This window comes from Mus caroli, chromosome 9 (genome assembly GCF_900094665.2).
Source record: "Mus caroli chromosome 9, CAROLI_EIJ_v1.1, whole genome shotgun sequence".
NCBI lineage: Eukaryota > Metazoa > Chordata > Mammalia > Rodentia > Muridae > Mus > Mus caroli.
Genome location: NC_034578.1, coordinates 67,474,644 through 67,493,763, shown reverse-complemented (window position 1 = coordinate 67,493,763; position 19,120 = coordinate 67,474,644). Strand labels below are relative to the sequence as shown.

The 19,120-nt window shown below is 44.1% G+C and overlaps 1 protein-coding gene across 1 annotated transcript in view; it reads right to left on the bottom strand.

Moving 5' to 3' along the window:
• Positions 1-19,120, bottom strand: part of Myo1e (myosin IE) — a 195,716-nt gene that overhangs the window by 85,881 nt on the left and 90,715 nt on the right. Inside the window, exons 4-5 of the mRNA XM_021171412.2 lie at positions 15,155-15,249; positions 704-791 (exon numbers count right to left, since the gene is read on the bottom strand). Of these exons, the coding sequence (XP_021027071.1) occupies positions 704-791; positions 15,155-15,249 (183 nt within the window). The remainder of the gene's footprint in view (positions 1-703; positions 792-15,154; positions 15,250-19,120) is intronic.

Sequence of the window (19,120 nt, the reverse complement as noted above, 5' to 3'; positions counted from 1 at the left end):
TTTACTGAAATATCTGCTATAGACTTGTGCTATTTTATGCTCCTATCAGTAACACAAGCAACTGTGTCCAACATTTTTCCAGCAGTGTTTGTAAGAACAGGAGCTCTGATAGGTATAATAATAACAATGATTAATGATAATAATAATAATAATAATATAGTGGGGTTTTTGTTTGCTTGCTTTGTTGAGAGTGTGAGACTCATACAGCCCAGGGTAGCCTTGGTAGCCTTGAATTTGCTGTGTAGTCAAGAATGGCCTTGGACTTCTGATCTTTCTGTTTCTACCTCTCATGCTGGGATTACCGGCACGCACCTCCTTGCCTGATTTATGTGGCGCTGAGCATGGAATAGGCTTTGTGAACTCAGGAGACCATTCTACCAACTGAGCTAGATCCCCAGTTCCAGTTTTGGTGTAGTTTTTCTGTTTTTCATGTTTGATAAATAACTTATACTTCTTTTCATCGGAACTGTCTTTCATGTCTCTCATTCTCCATTTGAACCACAGCCCTTTTGATTGATTTATAGGGGCTCATTATATATTAGACATGTCAATATGGAAACATACAACTTCTTTACACATTTTATGTATCTAGGTTCCACAGACTTTGCTGTACAAAAATAAATTCTTTTTAAGCTATGGACAGATCAAAGGCCCACCCTGTCAAAGCTCCAAACAGAAGCTCCTGACTGCAGCACAGACTCACCTGGACCTTGGGGCCTCCTCCAGACACTCTGGAGACATAGCTCATAATGTACTTGGCAGCCACTGTCTTTCCAGCACCACTTTCACCGCTACGGAAAGAAAGACAAACACCCATCTGTGAAATGATCCTCGCCACCTCTGTCATCCACTGTCTCTGAATGAACAAATTGCAGAGAAACCAGGAAGAAAGGAACTCAGGTATGTGTGGCAGGGAGGTGGGGGGGGCATGATACTAGCTGAGAAAGGTGGATGGAGAGTTGAGTTTCCAAATTGTCCAATCCCAGAAAGCACGAATAGTAAACTATAAATATCAGAAGTATGGAATTGTCCAGAAATGACCAGTGACATCCACACACATTTTTGTCAACAGAAAAAATGGAGGCTATGAAGTAATTTCACCCGACATATTCCACTCTAATTATAGGCAGAACATAATTATAATTCGATTTTTATTGTTAAGATGGGGGTTTCCTTACAGAGTTAAGGCTGGCCTTGAGCTCAAAATCCTCCTGCCTCAGCACTGGGATTATAGGCGTACATGAAGCACCACCTCCTGGCAAATGTGGTTTCTTAAGGACTTGGGGGTAGAGCTCAGAGGTAAAGTGTTTCCTGAGCTGCTGGAGGCCTGGAGTTTCAAACACAGAAAGCCTTTGATCAAGGTAAGACAACCATGGGAGAGTTGTTTGTTTCAGATAATTATTTTTTACACTTTTTGTCATGCTATGTTACTTTTGTGTGTGTGTCTATTTATGCCTATATAAATATATATATATACATAAGTATATATAAATATAAATATACATATGCAAAAACGGGCACTCAGGCTTCCGCCTCTGCCTCGATGTGATGCAAGTTTCCTTATTTTAGGAATGCTAAAATTAAATGATGAGGTAATATTAATCACATCCTGAGAAACAAAGACTACCTTCCGCTGGGTGGCCTGAATGTACAGCAATAGCCTTTTGTTAATAGTCTGTTCTCCAAAAATCCCCATTCTTCCCTCAAAATCCCCCTGAATTCATAATGACCTCAATTCAAAACATGCTCGATCCCATCTGAAATCTCATCTCTCTGTGGGCAGCCTTGGTGTTGCCAGAATCAAGTTTGTTAAAGAAACCCACATCTATAAAAGGACACATGCTCTCGGTGGTCAAGAAATTGGAGGGCCACATCTTAATGTTCTATGAAACTCAGTCTAGTTGATGTCAACAAATATTGCCAATTGTGTAACAGCCACGATCATCAGAGCAGCTGTGACTACTTACAAGCAGCCTTCAAGAGCCTGCCTGCTAAGTGTTGGTTCCTGCATAGAAGGAGTCAAGTCGGTGGGACACTGAATCGTCACCTGGATTTCAGGGCTCCTCTGGTAACTACCTCCTTTCCAGTTGCCCCAGCTGTAGCTGGCCTCACAAACACTATTTTACGACTTGCTTTACTAAGTTGTAACAATGTAAGCACTGAAGAACTTTAGAAAAGGAAGTGTAATGTTACAACCAAAGAGTATAACATCACAGAAACAGTTAAAATAATTATGAAAGAATTACAAGCCAGGCAGCCAGGGCTCAAAGGCAACAATGTATCTACAACAGGTTGATAACAATGTGAAAACAGTATAAGAAAAAGAAAGGCCAGGACAACTGGAAAAGATATTACTTGGTCCTAGTTTGCTCCGTTGCTGTGATAAAACATCATGATAAAAAGCAATTTAGGGAGGATAAACTTTATTTGGTTTACAAGTCATTATGTAGAGGAGCCTGGAGGCAGGAGCTCGGGCAGAGATCATGGAGGAGTGCTGCTTATCGGCTTGCTCTCCAGGGCTTGCTCAGTTTGCTTTCTTATATATCCCAGAACCACCTGCCCAGGGGTGGCACCATTCAGTGAGCTGGACCCTCCCACATCAATCATTAATCAAGAAAATGCTCCATAGGCATGCATACAGATAATCTGAGGGAAGCATCTTTATAGTCGAGGTTGCTCTTTCCAGCTGACTCTGGCTTGTGCTAGTTGACAAAATAACTGGCACAGACTTGTTAGGAGGTTGCTACATAAATGATTCTTTTCTCTTCTGCTGTGATTTACCATTACGCTTTTTACAGTGTTGAGTGTTGAACCTGAGTTTCATGCATACTAGGCAATTGCTCTACTAATAAGCTACAAACCCAGTGTTGGCCCTAAGGTGATTCCTTCCATCCTCCTCCTCCTCCTCCTCCTCCTCCTCCTCCTCCTCCTTCTTCTTTTCTTAACTATGTATATGTTTGGTTGTGTGGGTGTGTGCATTTAAGTGCAGTGGCAATGGTGGCCAGAAGAGGGCATCAGATTCCCCTACGAGGGCTGGGAACTGACCTTGGGTTTGTGAGAATAGTACAGTCTTAACCATGGAGCCAACTCTCAAGCCGCTATGACTTTCTCAATGCTTACATTTATTTCTATGGTTTGTGCATGTGTGGGTAAACCAGAGGAAGATGTCACAATGTCTTTTCCATTACTTTCCACCTCTTTTTTTTTTTTTTTTTTTTGAGACAGGGTCTCTCTAACTGAACCCACAGCCTATGACTGATTGGACAGACCATCTGGCTCCTGCACTCTAAGGGATCTGCCTTTCTCCTACCCACTCCCTTACAATTTTGTTTTTGAGACAGGCAATTAACCATGTATTTTTATATATTTTTAAAACATCTTTCCCCCTGCCCCCAAGAGGAAGAATCACCCCACAATGATGATGAATATTCATCACTTTTATTATTTTACTATTCAATTTTTTATATATATCACCATGACTAATCAGATTTCTGTTAAGTTTGCACTTCTATATTCATAATTACTTAGAATAGGCCTCAAGAGAGAAAAACACAGTAATCCTAGCAGAATTATAAAATAAAAGTCTATCCCACAACAGTGCCCTTGTTTAATAGTGTGACCAGGCACTAAATACTGTGTCTCCTAAAAAGTATTTTTACACAGGGGTTGGGGTGTAGGACTCATGCCATAGTGAACATGTGGAACTCAGAAATCAGAGGGCAATTTGAATAAGTTGTTCTCCCCTTCAATCCTGTGGGTTCTGGTGATCCAAGCATTTTGGAGGACTGAACTGTCTCCCAGACCTCACCAAGCATTGTATCACTGTTTGAAACAAAACAGCAGAATTGTAACAGAGAGCAAGTAACTCTTTTCATGTATTAAAATAAATATGCCAGGCCCCAAAAATAGGGCATCCACTTTCTCAGGAGCTGTGATTTCTAAGCAATTTAAAATAATTAGCTCTGGCTAAACATTGATCTGAATGCTCATTTCTTGGTTTCAGTTTATAGCCACTTAAAGGGACATTTTATTGATCACAGCCGGTAATGTGCTTAAAATAATGGCACAATAATGGAATCTTCCATAATTATTGAAGCTTACAGTATATGTAACCATATCTGTACTGGCCTGCTTGGGAAGGGAAAGCCCTATCTAAACTGAAAAGTCTATGAAGACATCAGACATTCTACAGCACACTACCTCCATCACCACTCACTCTGCAGTTCATAGCAGTCATCGCAATTGGCTTTGCCTGTGTTCACTGACAACCTTGCCTAATTCCATCGTTTTGCTTGACTTCCAGGGAGAAAGGTCGGAAAACAACAAAAGCTCATCCAGGAATGTTGGTGCGTGCCTGTAATCCCAGCCCTGGGCCTGCTGCAGGAGGGTCCAATTCTCTGTGAGTCGGGGATATATAATAAGACTTTGTCTCAAAACCAAACAAACCAACAAACCAACCAAATGCTAGAGATGTCGCTCAGTAGGAGAGTGCTCGCCTCACATGCTGACTTAGGTAGGGTTGCTAGTGCTGTGATAAACACTGTGACCAAAAGCAATTTGGGAAGGAAAGGGTTTAGTGATTTCACATGGTTGTTCATCACTGAAGGAAGAGAGGACAGGAACTGGAACTGGACAGGAACCTGGAGGCAGGAGCTGATGCACAGACCATGGAGGAGTGCTGCGTACTGACTTGCTCTCTGTGGCTTGCTCAGCCTGCTTTCTTACAGAGCCCAGGACCACCTGCCCAGGGATGGCAGCATCCTCAGTGGGTCAGGCCCTCCCGCATCAATCACTAATTACGAAAATGCCCTATAGTCACGCTTGCAGCCCAGTCTTATGAAGGCAGTTTCTCAACTGAGGTTCCCTTTTCTCAAATGACTCCAGCTCCTATCAAGCTGACATAAAACTAGCCCGCACACACGCCAAAGGCCCCGGATTTGATTCCCAGTGCTCTGACTACTGCAATTTGTCTTCTGACCTCCACACATTTGCCGAGGCACAAGTGTACACACACACAGGTGCACAATAGATGGGTACAATTGTTTAAAAAAAAAAACGAAAAAAAATTAAGAAGAGGACTGGAGAGATGGTTCAGCGGTTAAGAGCACTGACTGCTCTTCCAGAGGTCACGAGGAGTTCAATTCCCAGCAACTACATGGGGGCTCACAATCATGTGTAATGGGACCCCACACCCTCTTTGGTGTGTCTGAAGTCAGCTACAGTGTACTCACATAAAATAATAAATAAATCTTAAAAAAAAAAAACAAACCAAAACAAGAAAACGGATCAGCAACCCTCAACTCACTCTGACGACCTAGCAGAACCCCCAGAGTGTTCCATAATCATCATGTTCCAGATTCTTCTCTGACCCCCAGGGCTCAGACTGGGAACTCTTAACTAGGACCCCAGTTTGTTCCCAGTCGACTGGGGATCAGCCTGACAATTCAAAATCAAAGTCGAGACAGCCCTCACAGGAAATACCGCTCCAAACAACACAACACTTGTACGTTAGCTGTAGAAATCAACACTTTAGCCTTCTATAATGTTGTGATAATAATTGGATTCAGGGGACTGCCAGGGTTTTGTGAGTCAGGCCGTTCCTCGCTTACGAAGCAACAGGGCTTCCAGTTCCCTTAAGTTACTCCAGCAAGTGTGAAAGCATTTCTGCCTTCACGTTGCTCATTTGGTCATCCTGACCGCTGGGAGAGATGCTCTCCATAGTGGGTCTCCAAAATCTCTCTGTACCGTTCCTCCATAGCTGCTGCTTCCCTGCAGCTCACTGGATGAATGCCAGTGAGGTGTATTTTGTGTCTGTCTGTGTTTTAGAAAAGTTAAGGTGAAGGGGTTAACCATGCATGTGTTTTGGCTCCAACACTACAGGGCTGAGGCCCTCTTCTTGCTGAAGTGATAAGAAATGCTATGGCTTTAGCTTAAGATGAGCTTGGGGCCTCCCAGGGAATCTTTTGGGTTTTTTCTTAATGTAGATTAAAAAATATTTGTTTTTATTTTTATTTATTTGTGTATGTGTATACCACATGTGTGCAGGTGGTCTCAGAGGCCAGAAGAGAGCGTCAGAGCCCCTGAGCTATGGTTACAGGTAATTGTGAGCCACTTGATGTGGTTCCTGGGAACCGAAGCCCAGTCCTTTGGAAGAGTGGCAAGTGCTCTAGACTACTGAGCCATGTCTACTCCATCAGAGGCATCAAAGCATGCAAGCTGTGTTGACAACGGTGAGATGATGGGATTAAAAGTTTCAGGAACTTGTGGGTGTCACCGAATGGAGTCTATGTTAGAAAAATATTCTAAAACCAAATAACTGAGATAGGAAACGTTAGCCAGGAGGACCCTGTGTGTGTGAGCTCTGGGGGTCCACAGCCCCCCGTGCCCATTGTTAAGGTTACAGATGTGTGTGACCATGGACTTCTTTTTATATGGGTGCCTGGGACCCAAACTCAGGTCCCTGCTTGTCCACAGGTACTTTATCTACTGAGCCACCCCCTCAACTCCAGATGGTCAAATTTTTGACAGCTCTTGAGTCTTTACTGGTATGTACCCATTTAAGCAATTCTACCAGAAATACTATCTCACACACAGTTGGAACAAACACACAGCAGCCTGCGTTACTGTGATCAGAAGCCTAGATAACTTTTTTGAGAATGGGAAGCCACATCAAAAGAAGGTTCCGCACAGGCCTTTTCAACGATTCTGTTCTGATTCCTTTCCTAAAAGCCCTTGGGTCATGAGACTCACATTAGTGAGATGTGACTCGCCTTTCTGTTGGGGACCTGGGAAGTTCTGAGACTGAGGAGGGAAGGAGCCTCTCTCAGACCTTGAAATCGCACTAGAATATAAACCCTCAAATATGTTCTATGCATTAAAGTGCTGAAACACAGCCCTGCTGCCATGCTGAGCAGATGATGGAGGAAATGTGCTAACATGCTGAGCAAAGGGTGCCTGAGATGACAGTTAACAGTGCTGCTTTCCCCCAATCCCAGTACCCAGGGAGTTAATGCTATCAGACATACAGCATTTTCAAGTCTGCCAAGAAAGCGGCTCTGTGGCAAGGCTCACCTTGATCAGCCCAATAAACAGGAAGGGTGAAGTGGAAATTTCTGGTTTCGTTGAGCCTGATGTTTAGTCTGAAGATCAAGTTTAAATCCTTAGTTGGCTCCTTGCTATATATAAAATTCCCTTTGATGTTAATAAAAGATAGTTCACATCATTTTTGAATAGCTTAGAGAGATATTTAATTCCTTATTAACCTTTCTTGTGTTCTTCTAACTTATTAGTTCCTGCTTTTAAAAATAATTTATGTTTTTATTTTATGTGTGTGAGCATTTGCCTGCATGTATGTGCTACATATATGCCTGGGGTTCTTTTAGGCCAGAAAAAAACTGTTAGATCTCCTGGAACTGGAATTACAGATGGCAAGCCGTCACATGGGTTCTAGGAATCGAACTTATGTCCTCTGCAAGAGCACCCCCCCCACACACACACACACATACACACCCGCACTGCTCTTTAACTGCTGAGCCATCTTTCTAGCTCCCAGCAGTCTCTGAATTTTAAATGAAGCGACAAAGGCTTGCATAAGTTATGTACCTGAAACAGAGGAACAAAACAACATCCATTCCAGGTCATCCCAGCGATCTTTTCAAGGCACTGCTGGGCTACAACAGTTATTTACCAACTAAACCAACACAGGCTAGCTCAAAGCAGCAAAGAAAGGGTGCTCTGGAGTGGGGCAGCCCTGGCTCACATCACAGTGTGACTATACCCCAAATGCAAGATACTTCATCTGTTTCTTTATCTGAGACTCAGTTTCTTAATCTGTCAAAGAGGGATAAGATTACTAGATGGCCACATTGTTAAGAAGATTAAAAATTATATCATTAGGACTGGGAAGCAAGAGGACCAATCCCAGAACCCACAGAAAAAAAGTCAGAACAAGACCAAATAAAAAACTGGGCTTGGTGGCCTGTGCCTGCAATCCAAGGGCTGGGGAAGTGGAAACCAGCCTTGCCTACTGGTTGAGAGAGCTTGTTTTTAAAAAGACAAGGTAAACAGCATCTGAGGAAAGACACTTGAGATTGACCTCTGGCCTTCATATGCACCTGTATATACCAGAGCACACGTATGCTCACACATATAGTTAGTGTGACTAGGATAACATTAGGTTGGCAGCCCTCCTTGACTACAGGAATCTTTAGAACCATACAAGCTACAAGATAAACGAAGAGAGCCCCAGATGCGGATCTCTGTTCTTCAAATCCACAGACGACGGCAATTTCTCAACTATTTCTTTTAGTCAGAGGCAGAAGCTGACAAGGCTCACCAGAGAGAGACAGTGAGCCTCAAACGTTGATGCTGCTGGAATAAACAAGACTTGCGTGGGCCACCAGAAACCCAGGGGAGCCTGGAAAAGGGTCCCAGTGATAAGAATGAAAGGCCCTGGAAATACATCAAAGACAGGAAGGCAGCCTGAGCATCCAGGAGATGAGACGTTTGATGATGTGGAAGCCAAGAGTGGAGCAGACACAGCAACATATTAGAAGCATCTCACCGTGGGGTTTTTGTTTGTTTTTGGTTGGTTGGTTTTTTGTTTTTTTTTTTTTTTAATTTGTTATCACTGCAAATGCTAGTGAAGCCCAAATACAAAATATCTTTTCAAGCAGGTAGGTCAACAACCTCAGGTCCAGATTAGCAGCTAGTGCCTGCTCTTCTCATAAGCAACCTGTCAGCAATCCTTTCAAAATATGTCTTTGTTAAGTCTTTTTTCTTTTTTGTTTTGGAAACAGGGTCTCATTACACAGCCCAGCTTGACCCTGAACTAGTTATGTCTAGGCTAGCCTCAAATTCACATAGATCTGCCTTCCTCTGTCTCCAGAGGGCTAGAATTAAAGGCATGTGTGACCAGGTCTGCCCCAGCTGTATTAATTACTTTTAAAGGCAGGGAGAAGCAAAGTGGGTGAGGTGACTTAGTCCAGCAAATGCATCTGCTGCCAATCCTGAAGACTGGAGTTGATCCCTGGGACCCATATGGTGGGAAAAGAGAACTAATTCCTGGAAGTTGTCCTCTGTGTGACACGTGCATGCATGTACCCCCTCCACCGCAGACATGTACACAAAAAAATAAATTTAAAATAGGGTTGCTGGGAATATAACTCAGGTGGTAGAAAGCTTTTCCTAGAATGCCCTGGGTTTGATGGCAGGACCATGTAAATCAAGCACAATGATAGCACATGCCTGGAATCTAAGTGCTAGGGAGCTGGAGGCAGAAGCATCAGGAGTTCAAAGTCATCCTCAGCTTCATGGTGGGTTCAAAGCCAGGCTGGGCTCCATGAGACCTCATGTCAAACAAGCAAACGGACAGAAAAACAGGACATACACGAAATACATACATCATAAGGAAACTTGTTATTGGATTCACTAAAGACAGACACCCTCGTCTTCAGAGAGCAAATACTTAAGGATATTTTTGAAAAGTGCAACTATAACAAATGTGATGTATGCTCTCGAATGGATATCTGAGTTCTTAAATATGCTAAGGTCACAAGGACTCATGAGGCCCAGAGGGGCAGGAACTCGTGGTTGGTGTTAATGTGCCACGGAAATGTTCTCCAAGGTCTAATATGTCTCCACAGAAGCTAGGGGCCAAACTTCAGAACCATATGTGGACACACTGCCAAGAGCTAGTCTGGTGACGCAGAGGTGACAGGGAATGCTGTTAGAAACTTCCTGGTTCTGCTTCCCTTTTTAAAGCACACTACAAAGAGATGATCAAAAAGATTTACATAGCGGTCTCTGACATCCAAAAATATCCCAGATATGGTTTTAACACACACATCCAGACACGGGTTCTGGAGAATGGATGATGTCTGAACCAAGTAGACATGGGCTGCTTGGTGACCAGGCTTGAGGGGGCCTCCTAAGCCTTCCGTTGCTCATGGCTGTGTTATGTGGAACCTTCCTGTAGTTGCCTGGAGCCCACACTAGCTTGTCAGTTCCTGTGTTCCTTCTCAGGCTTATTAAATGTCATGCCTGCCATCTTAACTCAGTTCAGCCTCTCATCCCAGTACTTGGTTTCTGGATCCCTAAAGATCTCATCTTCTTTCCACTAATAAAGGGTGTCATCTCTCTGAATGGTCTTTTGTGATTTCACAACCCTGTGCAGGCACCTTCAGGACATTACTTTACCTGGCAGCTCCCTAGTCTGCCATCTACAGAGGGACCCATCACCCAACCAATTATATACTACTGTACAAAAGCTGTGTGGTTACAATGTAGAAACAGACCATAGGGAAATTAAAAATGAGATGGATGACAGAGCGCTGGGCTCCACATGAACCCAGTGATAAAAAGAGACTACAGAATGGGCCAGGAGCATCTTCCTGATCTACAGGAAAACAAGATCAGAGCTGGCGGCTTGGTCAACGGTGAGGCTGCTAGCCAATGATGTGTGACTTACAATAAAGAGTTTCAAAGTCAGGAAAACTCACGACTTCTTGTCTCCATCAATTTACTATCGGGAGAAGAAACTGAGACCTAGAGAGGAGCCTGGTGAGTTACTGAGGTTATAGGAGCTATCCCAAAGCAAAGGAAGAATACCTGCATACTGAAGTCTAAACTCAAGAGAGGTTGGGCATGTGGCCGCTGTATTTGGGGAATGAAGTCAACCCCCCCCCCCCAAACATTCTTCCTCTTAGATCCATCCCTCTTTGATTGCCTGGGGGGATGAGGCCACCAAACTGTCTAATGTGATTTGTGGCAGACACTTTGCAGCACACAGAGGAATTTGAGGTTAAAGGCATGGACTGAGTCTAGAGGTAGGAGCCTGTAATCAAATGGGAGCCTTGTAGGCATATGAGATGAAGCCTGGATAAAAACTCTAACCTTAGAGACTTAAGCAGATATCCCTGACTGACCATAAGTAGCTGTCACACACACCCCTTTGGAAGGGCTCACACCATCCATGCCTCTAAGAGTACACCTTCCATGACTGCAAGCCTTTGTGTCTGGACCCTCCCCCACCTCATCTGATAATGCTGACTCTTCCATACAGCTTTGGATTCTGTTGCTACGATAAAACTATAACCATAGGCACCAAGAGCAGTTCTCATGCACGTTTGAGCCTGGCAGGGAGAACTGACTATAGCCAGACAGAAGGGAGGGCCATCTTGTCAAGGGACAGGATTCTTAACCTAAATTTTGCCTCTTGGTTTTACCATCTCCTAAATTAAAGTGTACCTCATCTAAATGGCCTCAAAGATGGATCTTGGAAGGGGTCAGAGGTTCCGCATTGGGCATGTGAATGAAGATGACGGGGGATCTGAGGGTGGAAGAGGCCTGAGCTGGGGCAACCACAGGCTCTTGAGTAACAAAGCCAACCTCTTCCTTCCCAGGAAACACGCAGACGAGGAGCAGACTAAGAAAGGAGAAGAAACACTGGGATCTACCAGAAAACTCATACTGAACTCTCTCATTAAATGCAATGAAGGAACCTCTCCAATCCTGCCTCTCCAGTGACCTTAAATTGATGTCACACAAAAGCATTTCCTGTTACTCAAGCAAAATCATCACTCCCTAGGCATCCCCCTGAAAGGGTTTAATTGCATCTAACCTACCATTCGTATTTAACCCTCAGCTTCTAGAAGACAGTTGAAGGCACAAGCGCAGCATGAACAGGAGGAATCAGTCAGACAAATCCAGAAGATGCCCCTAGGAGAGCTGGTGTGGTCTCTTAAAAGAACCTACGGCAAGGGGTGAGCACATGCATAGCCCGGGTAAGACGGGGTGGCCAGCGGCCAGCAGGAGCACGATGAACCAGAAAGCCAATGTCATAGGGGAAAAAATAAAAGCTGGTCATAGGGGAACTGTGGCAAGATAAAAATAAATTCAGAATTCATAACAAATACAGCCACCCTCCCTCAATTTGCATAAACCACTAGGAAAGAACAAGTTTTCAACCACTGAGAGACTGAACACAGAGCTCTGGGCTTTAGAGACACTGGAGAATGGGGGAGAAGCGCTAGTCCCCTGGTTGGGATAATGGTCCCAGAGACACTAACACAAAGATTTTCTTTTACCTCCAGACACATGGAGTAAAATGTCATCGAATCTCTCCTCATTGTGAAGCCCCAGGGACCTGCATTTACCTCAAAATGTTTCTCTTATCTTGCTTTACTGTTTTTATTTTGCTACCATGTAAATGTTTTAGAGGGTGGTAAGAGAAAACCAAATTCTGAGATCTTAAGTCAGATGTGATGGCTTGCAGCTGTAATCTCACCACGTAGGTGCAGAGGCAGGAGTACTGGGGAGGCTTGACCCAGAGTGGGCTACACAGCAAGGCTCCTCCTCAAAGAAGCAAAATAAGTCAATGATAAATGTAACATTCACAGTCTTAAACCATTAAAATTTAGAGTGTAAAGAACTCTAATGTCAGACAGTCTTGACACATGAAGGGCATAGAGAATGTTAAATTAGCTGACTTTTAAAATCCAGTATTTGGGGGCTGGGGAGATGGCTCAGCAGCTAGGAGTGCTTGCTGCTCTTACAGAGGGCCTGGTTTCTATCCCCAGCACCCACTGTTTTCTCACAGCCATCGATAACTCCAGTCCAAGGGGATCCAATACCCTTTTCTGGCCTCCATGGGGACCAGACATACATAGGGTACATAGCCATACATGCAGGCAAAATACTCACACACACACAAAAAAATGAATGGATTTTTAAACTCTGATATTTTGGCTGTTAATATTGGATATATAGACCAAAAGAACAAAAATAAATTTTAAAATGAATTCAGTATTGCTACCAATTGGCATTATTATTGTTGGTGTTATAATAATATTGCTATTATTTTAGATACATATATGTATGTAGATCTATGCATATACAAATATAATGCATACAGCATAAGGCAAATAATTTTATTTAAGTCATCAGGGACCAATATCTTTTTAGTAGCAGAGAGACAAGTAATAGATATAAAAATCAAGTCAAAGATATTTTAAAACATGTACAATCTGCACATATGGTATACAAATATAGATTTCAAACAAAATACTCATACATGCAAATAATAATAATAATAAATTAAAACAAACAGCCCTTTGTAACCTTAAAAACTAGCTAGAAGTGACAGAATGAACCCATGCCTCATTGATTTTGTTTTTTTTAATTTTAATTCAAATTCCTTAGCTTTGTCCACCTGTGGAGGACAGAAACACTGACAGCTGGTGTTGGGATCAATGGTGTCTAAAGATCATGTCTCATTTGACTGAACAAAGAGCCCCTTGGAGAAAGGGCGAGTTCCAGGTCTCGGGATGGCATAAATAAAATGAGCTTGGACCATGTGCCACAAGAAAATGATCCAAGAAGACTTGAGATGTGTCAAGGATACGGAAGCCTGGACAAGGGGCCCTCACTGGCAGAAGGAAGATTATCTGAGACACCTAAGAGATGACTGCAGTGTAAACAGGTAGGCTAGTTTAAATTCACTAGTTAGAGGTGATACTGAAAATAAATACATGCTACCTTCAGAGGTTGCCAGGGCAACAACTCATTACTTTGAAAAAGCGAGAAGAAACGACAATGAGTAGGCATTTTATCCAGTTTTCCCATAAAGATTATATTTTAAGATGAAATAAAAAAACATGTCCAACTATCACACGTAAAAGAAATGACAGAATGAGAAAATAACTTTGAGGAATGGTCGTAAGGATGAGAATTGGGAATGGATGGACTGATTAATACTCTGAACATCACACGGAGAGAGACTAACGGGAATGACGTTCATTGCATAACATGTTTTTGTAAAAAATGAATTTGCATCTGGCCATGCTTTGAGACATACTATCAATCAATTTATACATGAGGTCATCAACACCAACTGTCAACTTGACAGGATCTAGAATCACCTAGGAGGACTCTGGCCATGCCCATGAAGAAGTTTCTAGGTTGGATTAATTAAGGCAGGAAGACCCACCCTGAATGGGGGCTTACCACCCCCACAGCCTGGGGTCTTGAACTGAATAAAAAGAGAGAGCAAGCTGAGCACCAGCACCCATCTCCCTCTTGCCCTACTGCAGATGCAATGTGACCAGCCGCCTCATATCCTTACTGTACCCTAAAACTGTGAGCCAAAGTAAACCATCAGATAAAAACTGGCACGACACTATTCTGCTTACGGTGGAAATGACCTCCAAATTTCAACCCGTAAATTGCTATTGTCAGGTATTTTGTGCAGCAAGGAGACAAGTAACTATGACAACGGGAAATAAAGAGCATGGTGGGAGGCCTCGGCTGGCATCATCACAGGATACAGTCAGCCAGTGCCTGGAAGGGCCTACAACCCTCCTCTTTAATAAATGAATGCCAAGAAAAACAGAGAATGAAGGAGATCACTTAGTGTCTAGGAGACGTGAGAGACACAGCAACCAGGGGCGATTGTGTGGGCTTTCTTTGGATTCTAAATGCTAGCAAGCCAGCTGCAGCAAGGAATGTGCAACTCAGTTCCAGCGTTGGGATAGGGAGCAGATCAGATAATACAAGGGTCCTTTTTTTTTATTTGTGTGGCAATTCTGGGAACCAAACCTCGAGTCCTGGACATGTTAAGCACAGGCTCCCAAACCTTTTTAAGGTGTGATAAGAATTATCTTGAACTGAGACGAGATCTCAGTCAGGAAAAGTACATGCAATGAGCCTACGGTCCATCTCTAGAACCCTCAGGAAGTCCGTCAAGTTGATACAAAGTAGCCAGCACAGCCTCTCACTTCTGACGTCACTCCCGCCCCCAATTAGTTCCTCTTCTACTTTCATGTCATTTATTTATTTGTTTGTTTCTTTATTTCCAGTGACTGGGTGAGTTCCACTACCATTGCAGATTTGCGGAAACACAGGCAACTTATCAGTGGCTACACCACTGAAAACGCCTCCCCTCCCCCAACAACCATTAACTGATGACTCAAGGAAGGGTGGGGCCTGAGGAGCTCCTCCCCTGAAAGTGTTTAGGCTCTGGCATTAGACAAGGGACAATTATAAAGTAAGCCAAGCAGCTCCTGCTGGTTCCTCAGACATGCTGAGTGGCCTCAAATATCAGGGCTGCTCTGATAGCTCAGGGCTGGAAGCTGGCTGCCCTGCGTTCTTCTCCTACCTGATGATGACACACTGGTTCTCTCGGTCGATGATCATGTTTCTGTACATACTATCAGCAAGGGCATAGATATGAGGCGGGTTCTCATACTGTGCCTAGAAAAGCAAAAACAGAAACCAAAACCACAGTAAGTTTCTTACTGGCAATGACCAATGACAGCATGGTACACAGCGTGAGCGACTAGAGCATTTACAGGCAAAGGCTTCATGACTTAATGATTCATAGAAATGTCCCTGGTTATGGCCTGATATGCCCTGGGGAATCGAAGGTGGGGTTTGGAAGGACTTTTCCACAGGCATGCCTGTGATTCAGCCTTCAGACATGACCCAGGTGCACCACCCTTCCACATAGGCATGTCTCCGCAAGGACATTCTGCTTTCAAATTCTAGAGACATTTGGCAACTGACAGCATTCTGATACTTGTCAGAAAAGGGCCTGTCAAGACCCTGGGTCTCACTTTGATCAGAACTTTAAATGCCCACAGGATTATTCTTCTTGAAAAGGCAAGTTGCCAACCTCGGATCTCATTGGGGATTGAGGGGTATATGTATGGACTAGGAGGAAAACTTTCAAGTTTTCTACAAGAAGACAGCAAGAGGCGTGGTTCCTCTCAGGAGATAAACTAGTTTGGCTAGTTTGTTTCTTTTCTAAAAGGGGAGGGCTGGAGCTGACAAACTATAATAAGCGTCTCCTGGGTGTGCAGGAAAGGGTCTTTAGCCGTTTACAGATTTAAAATTAGGGACTGGAGAGACAGCTCAGTGGTTAAGAACACTGGTTTCTCTTCCGGAGGACTCAGGTTCAGATCCCAGCACCCACACGGTGGCTCATAATCATGAGTGGTGTAACTCCACTTCCAGGGTATGATGCCCTCCTCTGGCCTCTTCCGGCACTGCATGCACAAGAGTAGTGCCCAGACATACATCCAGGCAGACGCTCATACATAAATTTTAAAAAAAGTCCATTTATCAAATCATGGCCCATCTCTAAGAGACTCATTCTGTCAGCTGACTCCACCCTATTTACTTAGTTGTTAGGCACCCACTTTGACCACCTCAAAAACTAATATACAAGAGTTCACAGTCATTATCCATGGTACAGTGAGCTTAAGGTGACCTTGGGTTACACATGAGACTTGATCTCTAATCAGGGCTGAAGTGGCTCATTGAATAAAGGCACTTGCCAATTGCCAGTTAGCTGGTTGACTAGAGTTTAATCCTTGGGACCCACATGGAAGGAGGAGGGAACTGGCTCCTGCAAGTTGTTCTCTGACATCCCCATGTACACCATGGTTTACACAAATAAATAAAGCAAAGCAAACAATTAAAAACACTGCACGTGGTGTGGGGGGCAGGGGGGGAATAAGGCTCGCTAGATTTGATGCTGTCGGACTAAGTACGGGGTGACACACTGCCCTGTCTCTGAAGGTCCCACAGGATGAGTGAGAAGATGGACAGGACAGTAATTTTAAAAGATAAAGCCATACAAAGACATAAGAAAAAACTTGCTTACATAGGGATGTCCTACGTAGGGATGGACTGAAGGGGGCTGGCTGAGAAATTGCTACTTACTGCCAAACTTTAAAGACCAGACATCAGTGGTGAAATGGAATTCAGCAGAGAGAGTGAGACACTGGGTATAAGCAAAGTTCTCAGGAGTCCTAGACCCAGCATCCACCACTGTGGCTGGTCCCCCCACCCATAGGAAACTACCTATCGAGAGTGGGAGGAAACGCAGAATTGACAGGGTGTATGTTAAGCCCGCCTTTGTGGTGATAGGCAGGCCTGCTGGGACCTCAGCGCATGATCTTAGATGGGTTGCTTCTACAGGGATTCCTGGCGTAGGGCCGTGTTTAACGCCTCTTTGGGAATGGGTAAGTAGAACATTGTAAGGAAGAAAGTAAAGTGGAGATCAGAAGGAGGTGGAGTGGAGAGAATGCTGAGTAGTGGAGAGAAATGAGGAGACAAACTGTGTTAGCTAGTTCTATGTCAGTTTGGCACGGGCTCGAGTCATCTGAAAGGAGGGAACTCCAACTGAGAAACCGCCTTCATAAGACTGAGCCATAGGCAAGCCTGTAGATCATTTTCTTTATTAATGATGGATGGCTCAACTCATCGTGGGTGGGGGTCATCCCTGGACTGGTGGTTCCTGGGTTCTATAAGAAACCACACTCAGCAAGCCATGGAGAGCAAGCCAGTAAGCAGTACCCCTCTATGGCCTCTGCATCAGCTCCTGCCTCCAGGTTCCAAGCCTGCTTGAGTTCCTGTCCTGACTTCCTTCAATGACAGACTGCAATGTGGAAGTGTAAGCCAAATAAGCCTTTTCCTTCCCATCTTGTTTTCGGTCATGGTGTTTATCCTAGCAGTAGTAACCCTAACTAGGACACAAGCCTTTCCCTACTAAAGCTCCAAAACTGCTTAATGAAAGCTATACCCTTGGTCTTTGAGGGCCACGTATGCTTTCCATGCCCCAGACAGGGTCTCATGAATCCCAGGCCTGGTATGTTCAGGGTTAGGGTGGAATCCAGAACTTTGTACGTAATAGGCAACAGAGCTGCAGACCCAACTCAGGAGTCCTGTACGTTCGGCCAGGTTTCCCACTACCCTTTCACCATGCCTGTGAGCTACATGTCTAGGAATTATCGAGTAGCCATCTCCTCTGAGTCTTCTCAATCAAGAACCCAAAGTCATTAAGACCCGAGCTTAACTCCTAGCTCAGGAGATTCAGGTACTGCTCCCTGGACAGCAGTTTCCTCCTCTGTAAAATAGGGAAGATAATGTGACACAGAATTCATATGGACTGTATTGTTGCAAGCACATACAGTATGTAGTACTCAGTAAAAACCAACTGTATAACAGTGTTACCATGAGTAATGAAAATAAAGATTGGGGGGGAGGGAATGGGGTTTCACTATGTAGCTCTGGCTGTCCTGGAATTAGACACTGTAGACCAGGCTGGCCTTGAACACACAGAGATCCACATGCCTCTGCCTCCCAAGTACTGGGATTAAAAGCATGTGACACCACTGTTCAGTTGAAAATAACAATTAAAAAAAGTGGCATTTCTGAACAAAGAACTCTTGAAAAGATAAATAACATAAAGGGGCTTGGCACACAGTGGCTCTTCAGAGATCTAGAAACGTGTGTGTGTGTGTGTGTGTGTGTGTGTGTGTGTGTGTGTTCCATGTGTCTCAGCTCTTCTTGGTGGAGCCTTACTGTTACTGAGTATCAGGCCAGCTCCATACCAGCTGCCCCAGGATCGTGGAGTTGGGTACCAGGACAGGGCCCGGAACTCTGCTGACAGTGTGTCCTTGTGCTGGCTCTGGATAAAAGCAGCATTATCAAAGATCTCTCTCGTGGCAGCCTCCTTGGGCTCCGGCTACCAGCAGCATTCATCTGGCGACAATGGGGCGTGCACTTGCTGTGGGTAAGTTGCCTTCCACTTCAACTGATGGATCTGTGTGGGCTTTTGTTTGGCTTTCAGGGGCTGGGATTAATAAAGGCCCTTGTGCTTCTGCTGTGAGAGAGGGAGAGAGGGAGGGAAGAAGATGCAGAGGTCTAGGGCCCTGGAGTGTGATGAACACCTTAGGAAGGATTGATGGGTTTACTTTTAATCCACTGATAAAATGGCAATAGAGTGGGTTTGAACAGAGATCAGTTATATTGGTAAATGAAGGAATGAGAGATTCAGTTTCAAGCCATGGCCAAGGTATATGGAGGGTTCTAATTCTCAAAGCTCCCAGCATCTTATTTATGTTTACCTATGATATTTTTAAGTCTGTGTGTGTACGTGCTTGCACACACGTGTGCATGTGTGAGTACAAATATGTGTGTTTATGCCTGCTTTCATGTGGAAGACAGAGGACAACTTTGGGCGTTACCCTCAGGAATGGAGTTTAACTCCTTTGGGGTGGGGTCTCTCGATGGCCTTTAGCTCATCACTAGGCTAGACTGGCCAGCCAGCCCCGGG